Source organism: Phoxinus phoxinus (assembly GCF_949152265.1).
Source record: "Phoxinus phoxinus genome assembly, chromosome: 19".
In the NCBI taxonomy this organism is placed as follows: Eukaryota; Metazoa; Chordata; class Actinopteri; order Cypriniformes; family Leuciscidae; genus Phoxinus; species Phoxinus phoxinus.
The window spans coordinates 29,404,178-29,427,828 of NC_136894.1; the positions used below are offsets into that span (position 1 = coordinate 29,404,178).

At 37.2% G+C, this 23,651-nt stretch overlaps 2 protein-coding genes across 3 annotated transcripts in view; one reads left to right on the top strand and one right to left on the bottom strand.

Moving 5' to 3' along the window:
• The window catches only part of itgb8 (integrin, beta 8), a 40,108-nt gene extending 31,906 nt beyond the window's left edge, over nt 1-8,202 (bottom strand). The window contains exon 1 of the mRNA XM_079591129.1: nt 7,934-8,202. Coding sequence (XP_079447255.1) covers nt 7,934-8,159 — 226 coding nt within the window. The 5' untranslated portion in view covers nt 8,160-8,202. The remainder of the gene's footprint in view (nt 1-7,933) is intronic.
• The window catches only part of tmem196 (transmembrane protein 196), a 35,332-nt gene continuing 19,527 nt past the window's right edge, over nt 7,847-23,651 (top strand). The window contains exon 1 of one of the 2 annotated variants that reach the window (XM_079591167.1): nt 7,847-8,285. The gene's annotated coding sequence lies outside the window, so the exon portion shown is untranslated. The remainder of the gene's footprint in view (nt 8,286-23,651) is intronic. The other variant, XM_079591166.1, reaches the window with a different exon arrangement.

Sequence of the window (23,651 nt, forward strand, 5' to 3'; positions counted from 1 at the left end):
ATTTTCTTTTTTAGAGAAAATGCAGGATTACACTTTTAATGTAAGTATCGGGTTTCAATTAGCTCGAATATCTAATGATACAAACGTAAAGATAAAATAAACTTTAAAGTGGTTCAATGTTGACTTATCTTACTCAGATGAGACTTTCAAAAAAGTACAAACCGGTCCTGTACTTGCTACTGCCAATACATACATGACACACAAGTATAAGCTGCAGCTGTACATGAGTTACCCGTAGCAGATCTATACAGGTGGAGCTGGGGGAGGTGGAGGGTTTCTGAAAGTGCTGATGCAAATGCTGACCAAGTTGAAGGTTGAGCAGCGAGCTCATTGGCTACTGATACACCAGCAACCAATCAGCTGAGTCCTATAGATAACGATGTGATTGCAAGCAGATTGAGTTACAGTAAGGGCCGATCTGCGCCATCTAGAGTTATATGACAGAACTATGTATTTATATAAATATTAAGTTATTATTATTTAGTTCATATTAATTGTCATATTTAAAATGGCTAAACTGAGCGATGAATGCAGGTTGCGATGTTTAATATGAAAATAAACATAATTTGGATGGGCTTTTTATATGATAAAAACATCTGATTTAAACGAAAAGTGAGTGACAAATGTCTGTTGCAATGTTCAATATGAAAATAAATGTAATTTGTTTATATCAGATGTGTATTTTATCAATACAATCAAATTACTTTTATTTGCACATTAAACATAGCAACATACATTTATTAGTCAATTTATCATGTTCATAATATGGCAATTTGTATTACAAAAATGTATTATAACTTAATATTTATATAAATGCACTTTATAGATATACATTATACATGTTTGTTTTGTAATTCCAGGATCTGAATTGAAAACCATTGCACACATCACAAAGAATCAGCCATTCATCAGTAGATCTGAAATACTCTGCACAAACTGAGTCTTTGTGACATTTTGAGCTATATGTATATGTGGCCTTAAATGTTAAATGCCATTCGTAAACCTTTCCACAAACCTTTTGAAAGGGGAACATGCACCGAATTCCCCCTCTAGATTGTTCTGTGTTTATCACACTGTGAAACCAACTAAACCCCGACATATTTATAGATCTGAAAATGGAAACACCCACGCACTGATTCTGCATTACTGATTGATTAATGCATCGTCACATGATCTAAACAACACTGCATATAGACACAGAGCAACAGAGGAGTGAATCTCACATTTCACCCCTAAAGCCTATTTTATTTTGCATAGAGCAAACTGAGCCTGTTTTGAGTACCACTAAGATTTTTCTTTCTGTATTGTATCATTGTTTTCATGACAATTATTAAGCATGTTTTTCAATCTATCTCTCTGTCTGTCTGTCTATCTCTCTGTCTGTCTGTCTGTCTATATATATCTCTGTCTGTCTATCTCTCTGTCTGTCAATATATCTATCTATCTATCTATCTATCTATCTATCTATCTATCTATCTATCTATCTATCTATCTATCTATCTATCTATCTATATGTCTGTCTGTTTATCTATCTGTCAGTTTGTCTGTCTGTCTATCTCTTTCTGTCTGTCTGTCTATCTCTCTGTCTGTCAATCTATCTATCTATCTGTCTGTTTATCTATCTGTCAATCTACCTGTCTGTCTGTCTATCTATCTCTCTATCTGTCTGTCTATCTCTCTATCTGTCTGTCTATCTCTCTATCTGTCTGTCTATCTATCTGTCAGTTTGTCTGTCTGTCTGTTTATCTATCTGTCAATCTACCTGTCTGTCTGTCTATCTATCTGTCAGTTTGGCTGTCTGTCTGTCTATCTCTTTCTGTCTGTCTGTCTATCTCTTTCTGTCTGTCTGTCTATCTCTCTGTCTGTCAATCTATCTATCTGTCTGTCTGTCTGTCTGTCTGTTTATCTATCTGTCAATCTACCTGTCTGTCTGTCTATCTGTCTGTCTGTCTATCTCTCTATCTGTCTGTCTATCTATCTGTCAGTTTGTCTGTCTGTCTGTCTGGTCTTAACATTCCACCAATCAACTTGCTTGTACAAGTCATTTTTTACTTGTATTACTTGTATTTGAAAAATTTAGTTTGATCTCATATAGCTAAGTTGAAAATTAATTTGATTAGATAAATGTAAAAACAAGTTGCAATGACTTACTGATCCAATTTTTTTTTTTTTACAGTCTATGAATACATCTTTAGGTTGTTTTTCATATTCTCTGTGTCTTTATCATTTTAATCTATCTAATGTCACACAAAATCCCCACTGTATCCGTTGCACAAGTGTTGTGGTGAGGGATTTAGCATGCTTAGCCTAGCTAGCAGTCAGAGTTAACCACATGGACTTCACCAACAGGCCAACAGAAACAAACAATCTCCTTCCGCTCCCACTCGCTTTTACGTGTATGGTCTTCACAAGTGCATACCGTCACATCACCAGCGTGGGCTGTGAGCGGTCAACCACTCTACGCTATGTGGAATCGCTGTCATTTCTTCATAATTGTGGAACACGGTTGCCACACTGTGACGTAAAATTAGTGGGTTAAGCTTTAGGTTTGGTCTCATCTTCCAGAGGTTGAAGGATTTGTGCTGATGTAGCCAAGTATGGTGTATAATCTTGTGAACCACAGAGAGATGTGACGGCTCAGAACAGGTTGTGAGTCCTCAGAGCTTCAGACTGACCACACGACGGAAGAACAACAAGTGAACTGAGTCAGACGCGTAGGCTTTCATTGACTGAATTCCCCTAAACTAATTAAACACTGTCTGAGGCAAATAATGCTGATCCATAATGAACAATCTGTGACATTTACGTTTATTTCCTTGATGTTTCTTACCAGATTGCAAACAGCAGGACAGGCAGCAGAGAGTTTAAGACACAGGCTAAGACCTTAAGCTCAGTGCACATGATTTTTTTTTCCTGTCATTTCTGATTGTCCGATTGTACAGTATGAGTCCTGTGCGGTCAGACTGTGTGGATTTTTTAATGTTCTTTCTAACAAAAATATGTTATAAGAACATTTTGCTAACTTTCCCGTTAAGTTTTTTATTGGTTATACTAACGGTAAGGTTTCATTCAATTTGATCAATTTCCTCCAAACATTCTTTGAAAGTTATGAAACAAGTAGTAACATTAAGAAAAAAAAACATTTGATGAACTAAAATGTTTTTCCGCGAACAATGTATAAATAATGTTTTTTAGAACATTATTAAAGACCAGATAACTTTGAACGAATGTTATATTAACGTTACTGGGAGAACGTTTGTCCATGGCGGAACGTTTTGAGAATGTTTCCTGATAGGGTTACATCAGCCTGTTTGATGAACTGACCATTCTGATCATGTGTGTCGCACAGCATAATTCTGTCATGACAACTCTCTGAGTGTGTGAGGGAGTAATGGATATGACAATGTTGATATGTTTGGTCTTGGCGGAATACATATGCTACGCTGTTATTGCTGCTGCTGTTATTGCTTCGGCTGCTGCTGTTATTGCTGCTGCTGCTGTTATTGCTGCTGCTGCTATTGCTTCTGCTGCTGCTGTTATTGCTGTTATTGCTTCTGCTGCTGATGTTATTGCTGCTGCTGATGTTATTGCTGCTGCTGATGTTATTGCTGCTGCTGTTATTGCTTCTGCTGCTGTTGCTGCTGCTGCTGTTATTGCTGCTGTTGTTATTGCTGCTGCTGCTGTTATTGCTGCTGCTGTTATTGCTGCTGCTGTTATTGCTGCTGCTGTTATTGCTGCTGCTGCTGTTATTGCTGCTGCTGTTATTGCTGCTGTTGTTATTGCTGCTGCTGTTATTGCTGCTGCTGCTGTAATTGCTGCTGCTGCTGTTATTGCTGCTGCTGCTGTTATTGCTGCTGCTGCTGCTGTTATTGCTTCTGCTGTTGTTATTGCTGCTGCTGTTATTGCTTCTGCTGCTGCTATTGCTGCTGCTGTTGCTGTTATTGGCTCGAGTCACATGGCTTGATTTTTTTTAAAGAAATTAATAATTTTGATCAAAAGTGACAGTGAAGACATTTAAGATTTCTATTTCAAATAAACTGCTGTTATTGCGGCTGCTGCTGTTATTGCTGCTGCTGCTGTTATTGCTGCTGCTGCTGTTATTGCGGCTGCTGCTGTTATTGCTGCTGCTGCTGTTATTGCGGCTGCTGCTGTTATTGCTGCTGCTGCTGTTATTGCTGCTGTTGTTATTGCTGCTGCTGTTGCTGTTATTGCTGCTGTTGCTGTTATTGCTGCTGTTGTTATTGCTGCTGCTGCTGTTATTGCTGCTGTTGTTATTGCTGCTGTTGTTATTGCTGCTGTTGTTATTGCTGCTGCTGCTGTTATTGCTGCTGCTGTTATTGCTGCTGCTGTTGTTATTGCTGCTACTGCTGTTATTGCGGCAGCTGTTATTGCTGCTGTTGTTATTGCTGCTGCTGCTGTTATTGCTGCTGTTGTTATTGCTGCTGCTGTTATTGCTGCTGCTGCTGTTATTGCGGCTGCTGTTGTTATTGCTGCTGCTGCTGTTATTGCTGCTGCTGCTGTTATTGCGGCTGCTGTTGTTATTGCTGCTGCTGCTGTTATTGCGGCTGCTGTTGTTATTGCTGCTGCTGCTGTTATTGCGGCTGCTGTTATTGCTTCTGCTGTTATTGCTGCTGCTGCTGTTATTGCTTCTGTTGTTATTGCTGCTGCTGTTATTGCTGCTGCTGTTATTGCTGCTGCTGCTGTTATTGCTGCTGCTGCTGTTATTGCTGCTGTTATTGCTGCTGCTGTTATTGCTGCTGCTGCTGTTGCTTCTGCTGCTGTTATTGCTTCTGTTGTTATTGCTGCTGCTGTTATTGCTGCTGCTGCTGTTATTGCTGCTGCTGCTGTTATTGCGGCTGCTGTTGTTATTGCTGCTGCTGCTGTTATTGCGGCTGCTGTTGTTATTGCTGCTGCTGCTGTTATTGCGGCTGCTGTTATTGCTTCTGCTGTTATTGCTGCTGCTGCTGTTATTGCTTCTGTTGTTATTGCTGCTGCTGTTATTGCTGCTGCTGTTATTGCTGCTGCTGCTGTTATTGCTGCTGCTGCTGTTATTGCTGCTGTTATTGCGGCTGCTGTTATTGCTGCTGCTGCTGTAATTGCTTCTGTTGTTATTGCTGCTGCTGTTATTGCTGCTGCTGCTGTTATTGCTGCTGCTGCTGTTATTGCGGCTGCTGTTGTTATTGCTGCTGCTGCTGTTATTGCGGCTGCTGTTGTTATTGCGGCTGCTGTTATTGCTTCTGCTGTTATTGCTGCTGCTGCTGTTATTGCTTCTGTTGTTATTGCTGCTGCTGTTATTGCTGCTGCTGTTATTGCTGCTGCTGCTGTTATTGCTGCTGTTATTGCTGCTGCTGTTATTGCTGCTGCTGTTGTTATTGCTGCTGGTGATGTTATTGCTGCTGCTGCTGCTGTTATTGCTGCTGCTGATGTTATTGCTGCTGCTGCTGTTATTGCTTCTGCTGCTGTTATTGCTTCTGCTGTTGTTATTGCTTCTGCTATTATTGCTGCTGCTGCTGTTATTGCTGCTGTTATTGCTTCTGCTGCTGCTGTTATTGCTTCTGCTGCTGTTATTGCTGCTGTTGTTATTGCTGCTGCTGCTGCTGTTATTGCTTCTGCTGCTGTTATTGCTGCTGCTGTTATTGCTTCTGCTGCTGCTATTGCTGCTGCTGCTGTTATTGCTTCTGCTGCTGTTATTGCTGCTGCTGTTGTTATTGCTTCTGCTGCTGTTATTGCTGCTGCTGCTGTTATTGCTTCTGCTGCTGATGTTATTGTTGCTGCTGCTGCTGTTATTGCTTCTGCTGCTGTTATTGCTTCTGCTGTTGTTATTGCTGCTGTTATTGCTGCTGCTGATGTTATTGCTGCTGCTGTTATTGCTTCTGCTGTTGTTATTGCTGCTGTTATTGCTGCTGCTGCTGTTATTGCTTCTGCTGCTGCTATTGCTACTGCTGCTGTTATTGCTTCTGCTGCTGTTATTGCTGCTGCTGTTATTGCTTCTGTTGTTGTTATTGCTGCTGCTGTTATTGCTGCTGTTATTGCTTCTGCTGCTGCTATTGCTGCTGCTGTTGCTGTTATTGGCTCGAGTCACATGGTTTGATTTTTTTTAAAGAAATTAATCATTTTGATCAAAAGTGACAGTGAAGACATTTAAGATTTCTATTTCAAATAAAATGCTGTTCTTTTGAACTTTATATTCAGCAAAAAATCTAAAAAATGTATCATGGTTTCCACAAAAATATGAAGAACCAGCAACTGTTTTCAACATTGATAATAATCAAAAATATTTCTTGAGCAGCAAATCAAATATTAGAATTATTTTTGAAGGATCATGTGACACTGAAGACTGGAGTAATGATGCTGAAAATTCAGCTTTGATCACAGGAATAAATTACTTCATTCTACAATATGTTAAAATAGAAAACAGCAATTTTAAACTGTAATAATATTTTATAATATTACTGTTTTTACTGTATTTTGATGCCTTGGTGAGCAGAAGAGACTTAAAAACATTTATACAAAAAATGTCTTCAAAAATCAAGGTACATTTTCTATTCTAGCTCTTGCCACTTATGGTGTAGAAATGACGCACTGGCTGCGCCTTTAAATAGTTGCCGAGTTAATGCCAAGTCTTTGTGTGTGAGCTTTTGTCTAAAAGCAAATAATGAAGTGAAAACTATTTTGAATCATAAACAGTACACTGTCAAAAAATTTACCCTAGGCCAGCTTTTCACTAGGGCAATACCTTTATCTTATATATCTTTATACATATATCTTTATACTTTATCTACCCCTAAAAAGTGCATTTTAGTACCTTAGAGTAATATGTAGCCTTAAGGTAGGCTACTATGAACTTTTATTGGTAAATACAAAAATATCCCTTTAAGGGCAATGTCCCGGTGACAAGCTGCTGTACCCCTAAAGGTACATTTTCTGCACATTTGCATATCATATATTACAGTATGTACTGTATTATCAGATGTACATGTCAGTCTTGAATTTTCTAAAGTTTCCTCTACTGACCTCTGAAAACAGAACTGAGGTGGGTGGGCCGAGCTGGGATTGCAGTAATGTGTACCTTTCTCATAGGAGGAAACCAGAGACTTTGAGTCAAAACTGGGAATTTACAGTCACCACAGTGAGGCGGAAGACATTCTGCTGGCATAGGATTACAGAGCCTGTGGTCACAATTCAGATATAAATATTGATTTCTTTGAGGAACACACCCAAGGTAAAAGCATTAAACTCATTCAGAGTCCAAAAGGATTTAAATGAGCAACATAATCTGCTGCTGTATAAATCACAGGCATTCATCTATCTAGAAAAAAACCATGGGAATAGTATAATTTCTTAAACATGAACCTAGTGATACCATTTAACCGTCTTATTCTTAAAGAAAATGAGTGAATGTGAATGTGCGAGGCTTCCAGTTTTAGCTGTACAAAACATAAAACAATATGCAATGGAAGCCCATTTCCACCACATAAGGGAGATGAATGAGATTAAATGTAAAAATAATAACTTAAATAGTCTTAATTATGAAATAGGCTACTAAGTCATATTTATGAGATAAAGTGGAAATTATTTTAACTTTATCGTTTTATAATTATGACATGTTTTTTGTGTGTGTCATAACTATGAATTATTGACCAAACATGATTTTTTAATGTGGCTTCCTTATTGGCTACTGCTTGATATTGCAAACTGATATTTGTTCATATTTTAAAAGTCGTAATTATATAGGCCTACCTACACATTGGTTTGAAGCGGAAATAGTTTTCCAGTTTACTGCTGATTATAGTTATTCTTACAGTTAGCCATTCATTCAACTATTGATGCTGATGAATCGGAAGTCTCGCACATCACAGAAAACATCTACTTCCGCGTTGCAAAAAAAGATGGATTATGATGATACCTTCGGAGAAATAAAACATTCAGTCACCTTCTATCTGGAAATGGACATGTTTTCCTTCAGCTTTGAGCTCACCGAAGTTCCGAGGAAGAATTACACGTTTTGTTGTGTCAGGATCGCCGTGTGTTTTACTGAGGGGTTTTCTGTGCCAGCACGCGCATGCAGGAGTGTGTGAGGGACTTTCCTCTGAAAGAGAAAAAGAAACGCACGTAGGAGATGATCCCTGTCCTGCACCTGTCCTGTAATGCTCCCACATTTCCTGGACACCTGTGAATGTTTCAGGAGCGAGCGCTGGAGCGTGAAGAGCGCTGAATGACCACTAGATGTCTTTCACAATGACGAGTCTAAAGCAAGGGGAATCACAGCACCAGTCAACAGTGAAGTGAGTGACAGGGCAGTCCTGGCATTTCATGAACTTTAACGCTAATAACATTAACCAGTCAAATGTCTGTCAGATGTCTGTGCGTAAAATAACTTCCAACAAATTCCAGCAAATTTTCCCTACATCACACGGTTCTCAATATATGGTTGATATAGGCTACATAGCCTACTATAGTAGGCTATATTGATTTATTTATTACAGGAACAATAAATATTTTATAAGGAACTGTATAAAATATGTATAGGCTAAATATAAATATATATATTTAATATACAGCTGGATATTATTTCTGAGGAAAAAATGCATAATCGATGAAGAGTTTTATGAGCGCCATCATGTGGCTAAGCCGCGAAAACATTTGATGCTTTAGTTATTTAGTTAGTTAGTTAGTAGCTACTTAGTTAGTTAGTTAGTTAGTTAGTTAGTTAGTTAGTTAGTTAGTTTAAATGAGGCACGTCCTGGAATAGTTGCCTCTCTTTTTACTCCAGTGAATATTTGCAAGGTAGCTATAATATGAGAAACCAAGTCTTGACTACTAGTTTTACTGTCTTCACTTTTTTTGCCGCAACATCACAACAATATTAGAGTTTGAACTACCATTTACTGCACAACTTTATAGTTATTGAGGTACAGCACTTGTGACAACTAGCCCCCGGTCACCAGTAGCCTAATTGTAGCCTTCCACATTGAAACATCATGCATGTAGTAGATAGCCTACTACTGGATAATATATAAAAAATAATTATATATTTAATTGCATCTGTCTGTTTGCTACTGTACACAGTGGCTCACAGTTCATAGAGAGAGAGAGAGAGAGAGAGAGAGAGAGAGAGAGAGAGAGAGAGAGAGAGAGAGAGAGAGAGAGAGAGAGAGAGAGAGAGATGCAAAACACATTGTGTTGATGCTAGTGTTCTGAGTGGTTGATAGGTGGACCTACTGTCTCAAGTGAAAAAGTATTTTTAGGTAATATCTAAGAGGTTATTATGTATTTACATTTTTAATATTATGTATTACCAAAAAAATATGTGGTGGTCTTTAGCCTATTAAAAGCACTCAGACACACTTCAGCGTGTCTTTTCTTTAACTGGCCTCTATTTTGTTCCACTTGTGTCATCAGAGTTTCTGCGCAGTTAAATAGGCCACAAACTTCTCGCTTACACTTCAGTGAAATATAAACCACTACCTCAGACACTCCTCGGTTAAGCCACCGAGTTCTGTTCATCACGATTTCACCCAAACCGCCTTAGTGGACACTTCCTGTGGTCTCTGGAGACGCGTGGGCCACTCTTCTCTTGTGTGGGAGAATTAATAGTTAATGAGGGCCTTGTTTACTTGGGAGAATGGACACTGACACAGCAGATGTCACCTGAGATAAGACAAGACAACCACACACACACACACACACACTCACGTTTGTTTTTCGATCATAGTGGGGACTTTTTTACATGGACTAGATAAATATACTGTAAAAAAATTTTTTCATGATTTGTTATCACAACTTTTTATCTTTTGTCAAATCAACTTCGATAACTAATGTGTGAAGATAACACTATTTTGAGTTTCTGTTTATTAAACCATTCTTCTTCATTGTATTAACTCAAATTTTTAATTACAATGAACTCAACATTTTAAGGCAACAAGGTAACTTGCTTTTTTAAGTTAAACCAATCTTTTTTTACTGTATAGATAGATAGATAGATAGATAGATAGATAGATAGATAGATAGATAGATAGATAGATAGATAGATAGATAGATAGATAGATAGATAGATAGATAGATAGATAGATAGATAGATAGATGGACGGATGGATGGATAGATAGATATATAGACAGACCGATTAATAGATAGAATATATGGATGAATGGATGGATGGATGGATGGATGGATGGATGGATGGATGGATGGATAGATAGATATATATATATAGACAGACCGATAGATAGATAGAATAGATAGATAGATATGGATGGATGGATGGATGGATGGATATAGATGGATAGATAGATAGGCGTATGGATGGATAAATAGATAGATAGATAGATAGATAGATAGATAGATAGATAGATAGATAGAAAGATAGATAGATAGATAGATAGATAGATAGATAGATAGATAGATAGATAGATAGATAGATAGATAGATAGATAGAGTTGCTGCTGCATTGCAGAGAATACAAATGAAGGCTCAGCACAGAGTAACAGACATGATGAGATGACTGAATTGTTTGATCCTATCGAGTACGCAAGCAAGCAAACACACACACACACACACACACACACACACACACACACACGTTTGCCTGAGGTCAGTGAAAGTGAAACACATCCCGTTTCCCTCTGGAAGAGTTTGGATGCCAATTCCAGGCCCTTCAATTATTAACGAGGAGTTCATTCATTAAACATCCACCTCTTGCTGAAATCATTAAACCCTCACAAACACACAAATGTCACTAATGGATGTGCAATCTCTGAGGCTTACAGTTAGTTGAGGAACACAATAGATTGCCTTCGGGAAAGTCCTGCCTCTGGGTAAATGCCTTCAAATCCCAACAAAACTGGAGACTTGTATTCATCATGTGCAGAAGATATTTCCGCTGAGCAGCCAGAACAGAAAGAGAAAACACAAATCACATCTCGGTAACACTTTACAATATAAGCTCTCATGTGTTAAGGTTAGTGAATAAACTAACAGTGAGCAATATATTTGTAAAGCATTGATCATTTATCAGTTCATTGTTTGTTAATGTTAGTTTACAGTGCATTGATTAATGTTATCATAGATAGATAGATGGATGGATGGATGGATGGATGGATGGATGGATGGATGGATGGAGAGATGGATGGAGAGATAGATAGATAGATAGATAGATAGATAGATAGATGGATGGAGAGATGGATAGATAGATGGATGGATGGATGGAGAGATGGATAGATAGATAGATAGATAGATAGATAGATAGATAGATAGATAGATAGATAGATAGATAGATAGATGGATGGATGGATGGATGGATGGAGAGATAGATAGATAGATAGATAGATGGATGGATGGATGGATGGATGGATGGATGGATGGATGATAGATGGAGAGATAGATAGATAGATAGATAATAGATAGATATATAATAGATAGATAGATAGATAGATAGATGGATGGATGGATGGATGGATGGATGGATGATAGATAGATGGAGAGATGGATGGATGGATGGATGGATAGATATATGGATGGATTAATAGATAGATGGAGAGATAGATAGATAGATAGATATATAGATGGATGGATGGATGGATGGATGGATAGATAGTTCTATTTTTATACCCTAAACCTAACCATTGTTAGTTCATATTACTAATATTAAATGATATTGTGTCAATGATTTCTCCTAGAAAGCACTGAGATTATAAAAGAGAAATCTGAGATGTTTCTCCTGAGATCTCGTACATGTCTCTCTCACGAGTGGGAAAGTCTCCAGAGCAATAACATTTTTCTCTGGGCCTCTTGAGACTTCAATCGCTTTTACCTCTTCCAGGCGATGCATTTCTATTTAATAGAATATTAAAATGTCAGTGCTATTTATAATCCCATATTCAGAAGCCGTGCTAAAGTAAGCAGAAAGCATCTGGAGAGCGAGTGTAATCTCGCCGCTGGAAGGTTAATCGTGTCTAATGTCCTATTGATAAGCAAATAGCGACAAGGTGGCGATAAAAGTGAGTTAAAGCGTGTTGTGCAGGCTTTCATAGCGAAGGCCTCTCTCCAGAAAGCAATATTGATTGTACAATAATTTGTGTGTTTGGTTGCTTTGCAGCGTGTTTGTGTCAGAGCCGGAAGTTTATGACTGCAGCGCCCGTTCGCATAATCACAGTCCCTGAAAGGGAAAGAGAGAGAGAGAGAGAGAGAGAGAGAGAGAGAGAGAGAGAGAAAAAAATATTTGATAATTTTTTTTATAGATATAATATACACTGCCCGGGCAAAAGCAAAAAAAAAAAAAAAAAAATGTAAATAGACAAATTGTGAAAGAATGGTTGTGAGGAACATGAAGAATCCTTTTTTTTTTACCTCCGAGTCCAGATCATAAAGGAGAACTCCGGTCAATTTTAACATTGAGCTCATTTTTTTGTAAATTTGGAGTGCTGTCAATACAGAGAACAACGACAAAAATCGGTGTTGCCTACACTGTGTTATCCTCTTTTTAAAATGTGCACCCTGTTGACTTCAGTGGGGCACGTTATAAACCTGCTTTTAGCCTCTTATCATCCTTGATGTGTCATTACAAGTGCCCAGCCATGTTAGATGATTCCTTCAGTGAACACGAGTGAATCTGACTGCAGTAGATGTGACGGATATGAATAAAAATGATGTTATATCAGCCAGCGCACATACCTGTATTTACATCCTGTTTTCGGTCGAAGTCCAAAGTAGTCGATTGTCGAGTTCAAGCGCGTGATCATAGGTAACTAAACCTATGCGCGTGAACTCGACAATCGACTACTTTGGACTTCGACCGAAAACAGGATGTAAATATATCCTTCACATCTACTGCAGTCAGATTCACTCGTGTTCACTCTGAAGGAATCATCTAACATGGCTGGGCACTTGTAATGACCCATCAAAGATGTTAAGAGGCTAAAAGCAGGTTTATAACAACTTGCCCCATTGAAGTCAACAGGGTGCACATTTTAAAAAGAGGATAACACAGTGTAGGCAACACCGATTTTTGTCATTGTTCTCTATATTGACAGCACTCCAAATTTACAAAAAATGAGCTCAATGTTAAAATTGACCGGAGTTCTCCTTTAAATTCACTGAGAGTGTGTGTGATGTGCTGGAGGAGACTTTACAGAGTGCTGGACTCTTGCATTGACAATACAAGATCTTCACCAAAAATTGATGCATCAATATTTTGTCAAGATCTTTTTTTTTCAGTGAATATTAACTTTTCATATTATCATAAATGTAGATTTTTTTTTATATACATGATTTATCTGTGCACATTAACATTTCAACTCAAAGACGCAAATAGTATTTTCTTGTAAAGTGTTTTATTTGCAACTTTGAAAAGTAAATTTAAGTGGGATCACTACATTTTGTCATAAATTGCACAAATTGGGGGAAAAAATAATACAATTAAAACATGTTTTGTGCCGGTTTTATTTAAAATGTTGGGGTTAAAGGTTAAAATGGTTACCTGTCTTAGGGGCTGTTTACACGACACCATTTTCAACTAAAAGCATAAAAACATTTTATGCGTTTTATATACATTTTTTATGCGTTTTTTAATCCGTTCATTTACACAACAGTGGCATTTTGGAGGCCTGAAAGTGTAAACTTTTGAAAAAGTGTTTCAAAGTACACGGTAAAAACGGTGACGTCATTTCTTTACAAAGTGACATCGCCAACTATTGGCCTGGCATGAATTCTACAGCGGTTTTAGTTGTTTTCGCGGATCCATGTGAACAGGGATTATTTTGACAACGTTGTTGTCTGTACGTGAAACTTTTTAAAAACGGCAAAAAAAAAATTATGTTTTTAGTACGTCATTGTCAAGTAAACGTACCTGTAGTTAACAATACTGGAAAAAATACTTAAAGGTAGGCAATTTTCGGAGAGGCTAGCAATAGCGAGTTAGCTTTGAAAGCATGAGATCCCACCCTCCCTGCAGAGCGTCTCCAAAGCCACGCCTCCTTCAAAACACATGAACATGTACAGCGGGGAGCAAACAAAAGCGTCACGAGAGACGGGGTTAAACTCCCTCATGTTGTAAAGCACATAACATTACAATAATAATGAACATAACTTTAAGGGCACTGACCTGTACCACTGCTGCAGATTAATTTCGGTGTTGATGGTGTTGCCATTGAAACGCATGAATTCAAGTCACAAACCGCTCCGAGAATAACATCACAGGTTTCCATCTCTTCCAAATTACAGTAGTTATATTTTTAAGCTTTGTTCAGGAGGAACTATAAAAGGCAGCTGCTTTTTCTGTTGCGGTGCTCTGTGACTGACGTCTGTCGAACATAGCATGAGATATGCGCAGAGTTATGGAAATACATATGTTGACGCCTTGACGGGCAGGTAGTACATTTATATATATATCGTCTGTGGAAGGTGTACGACCATAAAATGTTCGTCCAATCATTGCATTCGGTCCAGTGTCCTAACTATATACATATAAATACATTTAGACCACTTAACTATCTACTTAACCCCTTAAATTGGCACAGCCATTACATATTTAAAATAGTAATATCCTATACTGAACCTAAACTAATCTTGACAAACTATATATCATTTGAAAGCTTACAATCTCTAGTTTACATATTTAGTGACTGATTTTCAAAATAAATTACAGAGGAGCCGTAATTTATCAATTTGCAACAAGAATATGTTCATACTCCTAAGGCGTGTTCAGACCTTTATTTTGAAATAGTGATGAACATGAAAACTCATGAAAGAATGGTAGAAACCTCAGTTTGTTTTCATGCCAAGAGTTCAAAAGATAGCATCCATTCAATTATTTTAGAAAAAAAGGTCTGAAAATGTTTTAAATATAAAGAAAAATGTATAGATTCAGCATTTGTGATGTGGCAGCGAGCTATAATGCACATACGTGATCTTTTGTGTTTCTTAGAGGTTGAATTCATTTCAAAATCTGCCAAACTTCCAACACTACTTCTGAATAGGATGTCTACTTCATAAATTGTATGAAAATTGTAAAAATAATGGTTCAGATCATTCAAACAACATATGGAAATGGAGGCGCCCTTATTTGTGCAGTAATGTCCACTAGTGGAGAAGTGTGGTACTGCGCCCAAACTAAATCTCACTGGAAGCTTATTTTTTGAGATATAAACCTAAAATTTGAAACACAACTTTTTCAGATTTTTGGCTTTAATTATATTTTTTATTTTTTTTAGAGTCCTCCAGGTTTTGAAAATATATATTTTATATAAAATATGAATAATTACATTTTTAACATTGTACATTTTCATAAACTCAAACTTCTATAACTTTTTTTCTGTTTAACTTTATTAATTTATTTAACTTCTACAAAAATCTGCCAAATGTCTTCTTTAAAACAAGACCAATCTAGTTACATCTATATTCCAAAGCATTCTTGAATTACAACCATTTAAGTTCGGAATGTGCATGTTCATGTCTATTAAAAAAAAGGGGGCGCCGCTTAACCTTTCAATCAGGATGTGAAGAGCCTTTCAACCAGCATAACAAAAACTATTTCTGGAACAAATCACCTACCCTGCCTTTAATTTAGAAAATGAACTACAAGCCACTTGCAGATTTTTACATGCATGTGACAACCATGTATACTGTCTGCAGTTTGAAATGTTTATCAATACGGTTTAGAAAAAGTAGGCAGTATGTTAGCATTATACGCTGACCTGAGGGCAGCGTAAGGAAATGCTGAAGTCATTAGTCGTTAATCTCTGGAGGATCACCTTCAATCCACGCATTTAACTACCTGTCTCCTAATGAATCACCGCTATAAAGGGATCATTTGAAGTGTTGCAGGCAGCTTTAGGGCTATTAGTGAGTCTCAGTGGGGCTAAAGCAGTCCCGTAGAGACGCCCGGCAGGTGCACAAGCCCAACGGACCAGCTTGAGCCTCGCAATTACAGTTCATCTCCCGCTGAGCGGTGCCACTCCACCTTCACGGACACAGTGTGAGCGCCTCAGCGTGAGAGCGGCGCTTTGCTTAGTCTGGGATTGTGTGAAAGTGTGATGCCAGCACAAATCTGTAGCATTTAGAGTTGGCATGTCAGCAGTCCCGTAACGGCTGAGGGAATATCTGAGATGCGTTTTATTCATCGGTGGATGTTTTTAAGCATTCTCAAAAGTCACAGAAAGCCAGCATCACTGTTGCTCATACTTTGGGTTTGGTTATTGAAACCCTTTTTTAAATGAATGGCATGCTACGTTTTCTACTGATGCCTCAGTCACGTGGCTTGCAAGAAGAGCAATTCAGAAATGGATGTGCATAATGAAGCCATTATTAAATATTTAAATTATTAAAAAGGCAACTTCTGTAACCTTGGAGACTCAGAGACAATGGAGAGATTGATCCAAATGCAGTTTATTAAAAGTAATATCAAAATACAAATAAAGCTGCAAAGCAGCCATAATGAGGTGAGCATAATCAATCACTATGGAGACTAACAAGGGTAACTATGTTAACAAACAAGGCAGCTATGGAAACAAGGTAAACAGGAAGTGAAACAGTAAAACAATAGGAACAGAAAATGCATTTCAAAATAAGAGTCCTTAAACACAAAACAGGGAAAACGAGACAGGAATTGTAACAACGACTTAAAAATAATTGTCTCTGAGCTTTCAAGCTGAATTTCTTTGTTCATATCAGTTTTTACAGTCTCACGAGAGACCGTTCATGAGGTTTTCATAGTTTTACTGTTTGGAGTATAATATGTTTTAAAAAGTATTTTATTTTATTTTATGTAACATTACAACACAAATTGATGGAACATTTTCCACACTGCATGCAGTGAAATCCTTTGTCACGTCTCATTGTTTAATCTGAAATGTTTGTGAGAACACATACTGTCATCTCTCATCCATGACCTAAAATCTTTGTATAGGCACCAGAGACCTAATCAAGTCTAAATCTTATCTCGCATCTGGGTAACAGTCACAGTTTCGTAAAGGGCCGCAGTGAATCAAACATCCACTAAGGGCCTCACAGACGCCAACAACAACCACATCCGACAGCTCAAGTCACAACCTCCATCTCTCCCGACTCCCACTGAGCAAATTAGGACATCATTTTCTCCAAAAGGCCACCAACATTTTGCACAAATCAATAAGGAAGCTATCAGAACAGATGCTATTGATTCAAACTCCTAAACCTTCTAGAAGCCAAACATTGCATGTTACTTAATTGGAGTAATAATAGAGTTTTGTTCGTGTTCATTTTGAGGTGGATATACTCTTTATGGATGGATGGAAATATTTATTTATGCATTCATTTTTGCACTTATTTTTAGCATTTATGCATTTAAATTTGCACTTGTTTATGCATTTATTTGGCACATTTTTTGCACGTATGCATTCATTTTTTCAAAAATGTTTGCACTTATGCATTTATTTTTGCTAAAATTTTGTGCACTTATCTAATTATTTTTGCATTGATGGATTTATTTTGTACACTTATTGTTTAGGCATTTATTTTGCACTCATTTCTTGCAATCATGCATTTATTGCTTACATTTATGTTTTTTTTTTATGCATTTATTTTTTCAATCATTTTTGGCACTTACGCATTTATTTTTGCATTTACGCATTTATGTACTTTTTCATTAATTTAAATATATATAATCAAATATAAATGCTTATATATGCATGTATGTATTTTCTTGGCAGTAAATTTACAGTTTTATCAAAATTATCAGATCATAGTCTAAACTCTAATATTTCTCATAAAAATTCTCCAGGACAAAATGTTGTCCACATTAATTTTCACTATACATTTCCTGTAGGTCAATTATTGATTATTTTGTGTCTTTTTAAATTATAACTCCTTAAGGAGAAACATCAGAGACAAAGCTAGTATACTTCAATAATGCATGAGAGATTAATAGTTTCCTCTTAGACCAGCTTTCATACTCTCTGGTCATTGTTTTTCACAGAGGAAGGCCATTTTAAACATGCTCTCATCAAACTGTGATGTTCTGGATAATAATTTATGCCTATTTTATTTTTAAACGTTTGTCAGAATCGAGATCCCACACTAAATAAAGCTGACCTAAATAAAGCATACAGTGTGTTCCCATAATGCATCTGTCTCATTGAATATCTCCAAGCCCAAATGTCCACTAACAAAACCTTCCATTAAAAAAGTCCTTGCTGTGATAAAAATATAAATGTTAAGAGAACATTCCAACTGATCATTATGGGAATGTTACTTTAGAATGTTTTCTGAACATTCTAAAGCAAGTAACGTTTAAAAAAAAAAAACATTCGATGAAATTCCAAATAAAATGCTTCAGGTAAAAGTTCCATGAACAACGTATAAATAACATTTATGTGTTTTCAGAACATTAAAGACCAGATAACTTTGAACGAAAGTTTACTGGAAGAGGGTTTGTTCATAACTTTGAGAGAACCTTGGCAGAACGTTCCTGTTAGTGTTTTTCTCATTGACTTTCCAAGGCAGCTTTGAAAGGAAGCGAGGCCGAGGATGTCATGCTCTTCTGGAGACAGAGTGTCTCATGCTAACAGCCCAGCGGCACAGGCATGGCATCGTGTTGTCCTTCACAGAGCAAGTCTTGAGCGAGCTGCACGTTTGCCTCAGCACTTCTGCTCGCTACGTGACACGGATCATGTTCTCACCATGTCAGGTTGTGTTTAATGCTTCCCACAGTTATATAAGATGGACAATATCAGAAAGAAAAACAAGGTCATTCTAAAGTGTACAGTCAATCTGTGCATGGGCAAGTAAATCCTGAACAGCAAAATGTTTGGCCACATGTGTTATTTGTATCATATTTTACAGGTTTGGGGATGGTATGATGTTTAAAAAAACATTTTTTTTAAGTCTCTAATGCTCACCAATGATGCATTTGTTTGATCAGAAATGTAGTAAAAACAGTCAAATTTAAAATAACTGTTTACTTATGAATATGTTGTAAAATGTAATTTATTCCTGTGATCAAAGCTGCATTTTCAGCATCATTACTCCAGTCTTCAGTGTCACAGGATCCTCCAGAAATCGGTATAATATGATGATTTGCTCAAGATTTTACTATAAAATATATGTGAATGTATAAGGAAAATAAGCTTGCCGTTCCCGCAAAAAAAAAAAAAAAGTTCTACGTTTTGCTATCGTTGCTATTAAGTTTATTTCTGAGAATATACAAAATGTCATTTTTTTAAGGGAATGTTTTATGATTATGCAAGTATTATGGGAACATTACTTTGAATGTTCTCTGAACCATCTGAACGAAGCAGAAAGTAGTAATGTTTAAAGGGGTGGTATAATGCCCTTTTCACACGATGTAAAATAAGTCTCTGATGTCCCCAGAGTGTGTGGGAAGTTTTAGCTCAAAATACCCCACAGATATTTTTGTTAAAGTTGTCACTTTTTGAGGGTGAGCAAAAACGCACCGTTTTGTGTCTGTCCCTTTAAATGCAAATGAGCTGCTGCTCCCGGCACAGGGGGCGGAGCTTCAACAGCTTGTGGCCTTTTACCTCACACACACACACACATGCACTGAACATTTCAAAAACTTTTAGCCTTTTATGTTCAAACCGGAGTCAGACAATGATGGAGAGACTCAAGAAGAAGTGACAACATGTAGAAGAACAGGACATTTCTGAATGGTTAGTTCATGAATTTATGAAGCTTATGTGTAGTTATCTTCTAGTCATTGATTAGCATATTCTGTCATGATAATCTCTAAATCGCGTTCAGGGGGCGGGGTTTATGCAAATTCTAGGGTTTGTGATGTCACTAACCCGGGAGGAATCAGCCGTTTGTTGTAGTCCTTTAAAAGCAATTTCTTTAAAAGCAAATATCTCCCTTTGCTTTGAATTTTGAGTATTGTAACTTTACAGATGTTGTTTCTGTTCAAACAGCAACATTACACACTAACTAAAGTTAGAAAAGTGAAATCATAAATCAACCATCCCTTTAAAAAAAACATTAGACTATATCCAACTAAAATGTTTCAGAAAAACGTTTCATGAATGATGTATCATGTTTGATAACACTATTAAAGACCAGATAACTTTGAACTAACGTTCTATTAACGTTACTGGAAGACCGTTTGTAACTTTGAGAGAACGTTAGCAAAAGTTCTGAGAATGTTCCCTGTTCGCTGGGGTGATTGACAGGAAGAACATGTTTCTCTCAAACTTTCATTTTCAACATTCTCACTCAAGTATTATATGAACATGTGAAAATATGTTGCATGCTTGAGTTGTGAAACTAATATGTTGATTATTCACCATATACTGCATGTTGTTGAGCATCTGAGAGAAGTTCCACCGTTCATGAAGAGCTTTGGGCCCTGTTGTGTAGATCGGTAAAGCGCTCTCCTAATTCAGTCCTTCACATGGCATCACTCTCACTGCGCTGTCAGAGTCTGAGCGCCGTCCCGCTGAGAGGATCGGACACGTCTGGACGTCGGTTGACAGGCTGTCAGGTCTCTTTCTTAGACTGCTATTTCACTGCCAACAGATTTTTGAAAAGTGTAAAAACCGAGGTCAGACAGTGAAGAAAAAACACCAATGAGATCTTTTAAATATAACAATTGTTCTCTGCACTGAAATAAAAGGCTTAGGATTTACTTTGAGAAATTGCAATTAAATAACACAAATAATTCCAAAGAATCGGCAACTATGAAATTAAATGTGGACATTTTAAGTAGGAAGACTGAAATAGTATTTCCGGTAACGCTTTTATACATAACGCATTATAAACGTGTTTTAATGCATTAATTATGCCTTGTAATACATCTTATAATGTGTTGTATGATATCATGAATAATTGTAATCAAATACATTATAATACTTCATTGTCACACCTTTAGAAAGCATAATTCATTAAAAACACGTGACAAACAATCGATTTCAGATGTTGCAAGGAATCTGCAAATATTATAAAAACAATTATTTATGAAAAGACAATATAATGTACATTATGAATACAATCAGGGCCGTCGCTAGAGGAGCAAAAGGTGGTTTACGTAAGGGCCCAAATCAGCCAATAATCTTATAAAATAAAATAATAATAATTTTTACAGTGTGAGAAAAAGATTCCAGTAATCTCAAATGTGTCTTATCTGGAGTTTCAGAAGTTGTGCTCAGATTTGCCAAGATACTGAAGTCAGCAGTTAAAATGTTTCTAATCAGAGGATCTGAGCTTCTCCACGTTCATTTTATAGCTCTATACTCGCACTGTATGACAACTATTGACACATTTCTGCCTCCAAAGGACTTTCAGGAGAAACATGCGAGACAGCGCGGGTGTTGAAGCAGTCGGAGTGTGTTTAAACTCGAGCTGGGGTTTGATCTCCACAGAGGACCTGACTCATTGATCTCGGTGTCTTTGCAGCTGCAGCGGCTCTTCTCAGGTTAAGTGACTTTCTCCAAGTCATCAAACACTGAGGCTTCTGCAACTCGACACTTCTCCTCTTCCTCCTCTTCCTCCCCTTCAGTCCATCTGACTCGCTGAAGTCAATCCTTCTGGGATTTTTGTGTGCGGTTCAGGAAGAAGCCGATCAATTGTGTTACATCAGATGGAAACGCCATAAGGTTCTCCAAAACATTCCCAAAAGTGATCCTTCTTACTTTAATTCACTAGCAGTCAACATTTTAAGTTTTTTTAATGTTTTTGAAAATAATTATCTAATGCTCACCAGGGCACCAGCTAACTGGAAACATTCTCAGAACATTCTGGCAAGGTTCTCTCAAAGTTATGAACAAACGTTAATAGAACGTACACTCAAAGTTGCCCTGTGTTTAATAATGTTCTGAAAACACATAAATGCTATTTATTCATTGTTCATGGAACATTTTCCTGAAACATTTTAGTTGTAATTGACCCTTCGCATGGAGCTTGATTGACAGGTGATCTGACCAATCATACTTCGCCATCCGCCATTTTGTCCGACAAAGCAGTCAGGAGAGTTAGTAGATTAACATGGGTGAATTTGAGCTTGAGAAGCGGAGTGTACTGACGTCTTTCCGCGGTTAAAACAACATTCCTTCTGATGTTCATTCATGTTTATTTGATGCTATAAATGAACTAGAAGGAAGAGATGATCGGTTCACGAGCAGCTTTAACTGAGGCTCTACAGCGATCTGACAGACACATTAAAGAGCCACAAAACGGTATTTATTGTTTACATTTCTTTTAAAAAATGACCAAATGTGAAAGGTGAGACTTTGTTTAATATCAAAAGTAACCGAAAAGTAACCTGGTCTGTGTCTGTCAGTGTGTTGTCAGTCTCCTCTCTGCTCCACGATGTGTTTTTCACTGCATAAGAACATGGTGTGTGTGAGAGCGGCGTAGCTTGTCAGACATAGCGACAGTAACTAAGGGGGTGGGTCTTTGCGAACGGTCAATTTCATGTTTTTTTTATTGTTTTTTTTTAAATGTTACTTGCTTTAGAATGTTCAGAAAACATTCAAAAGTAACATTCCCATAATGATCAGTGGGAATGTTCTCTTAAAGCTACACTGTGTAAGATTTTCTCCCATCTAGCGGTGAAATTGCATATGACTATAAAACTATGAATATTACTTTAGCCCCTCCCATTCCGAGGGCGTTTTAACTCCTACGGTGAACGTATTATTCCAAGATTAACACGGCTTCCAGTTCGACTTCGTCCATGAGTGTTCCTTCAAGTGATGAGGTTACTTTAGAAAACTATAACAAATTGCATTTAGTTATTTAGTCAGTTAACATGTAGGTTATGAGCAGCTCACCCGTATGTTATAAATGGCATATTCTACGCTTACGAGAATACTTGATTAGTTAGTAGAAGTAATTAGACATGAATGAGCACATATAATTTTGAAAGAACAAAGTGTTTTTTGCTAAGAATCAACTTAAAAAATGACACAGTGTAGCTTTAAGGTTTATATTTTTATCACAGCTTGACCGTTGTGCACACATTTTTTATACATCATTCCTGAAATGTATTTCGCTGAAACATTTGAAGCTGGACGTTCATCGCTTTTTAAATGTTACTGCTTGTCTCAGAATGTTCAGAGAATATTCATAAGTAATATTCTCGAGTCAAAATGTTTGCAAAATTATCAAATGGAATGTTTTCCTAATAACCACACTGTCACGGGTGGTTGCTGGCAGACAGATGAGGAAAAAGTATACGATTCGAAGGTTTATTCTTCAAAGATCCAACAGAAAGGCGAACAGAGAGCAACACACACTTAACATAGACAATAACGGGCACTGAACTGAACAGAACTGAACATGTACAGGTGTTAATGATGGTGATGAGGAGTGCACAGCTGAATGTAATTAGTGTCCATGACAACAGATGAGTGATGAAGGCGGTGAATACAAAACATAACGAGTGCAAAAACTAACGTGAATTATGTGACACGCATTGAGAAAACAGTTGCTGCCTTAAATTGTTAAGCACAATCAAATTGGCTGTAAGTCATTTCAACATAATTATATAAAACCGACTTAAAATGAGTTGAATCTTGTATAAAACAACTAAAAAAGTTGTTTCGATGAGTTAAAGTAATGTTAAATCACATTATTGATCATATCATTTTATACAGTGCAACAAAAAATAAAACATTTAAAAACGGACGGTTTGAATGTTCAGAAAACCTTCAGCAATAACATTTCCAGA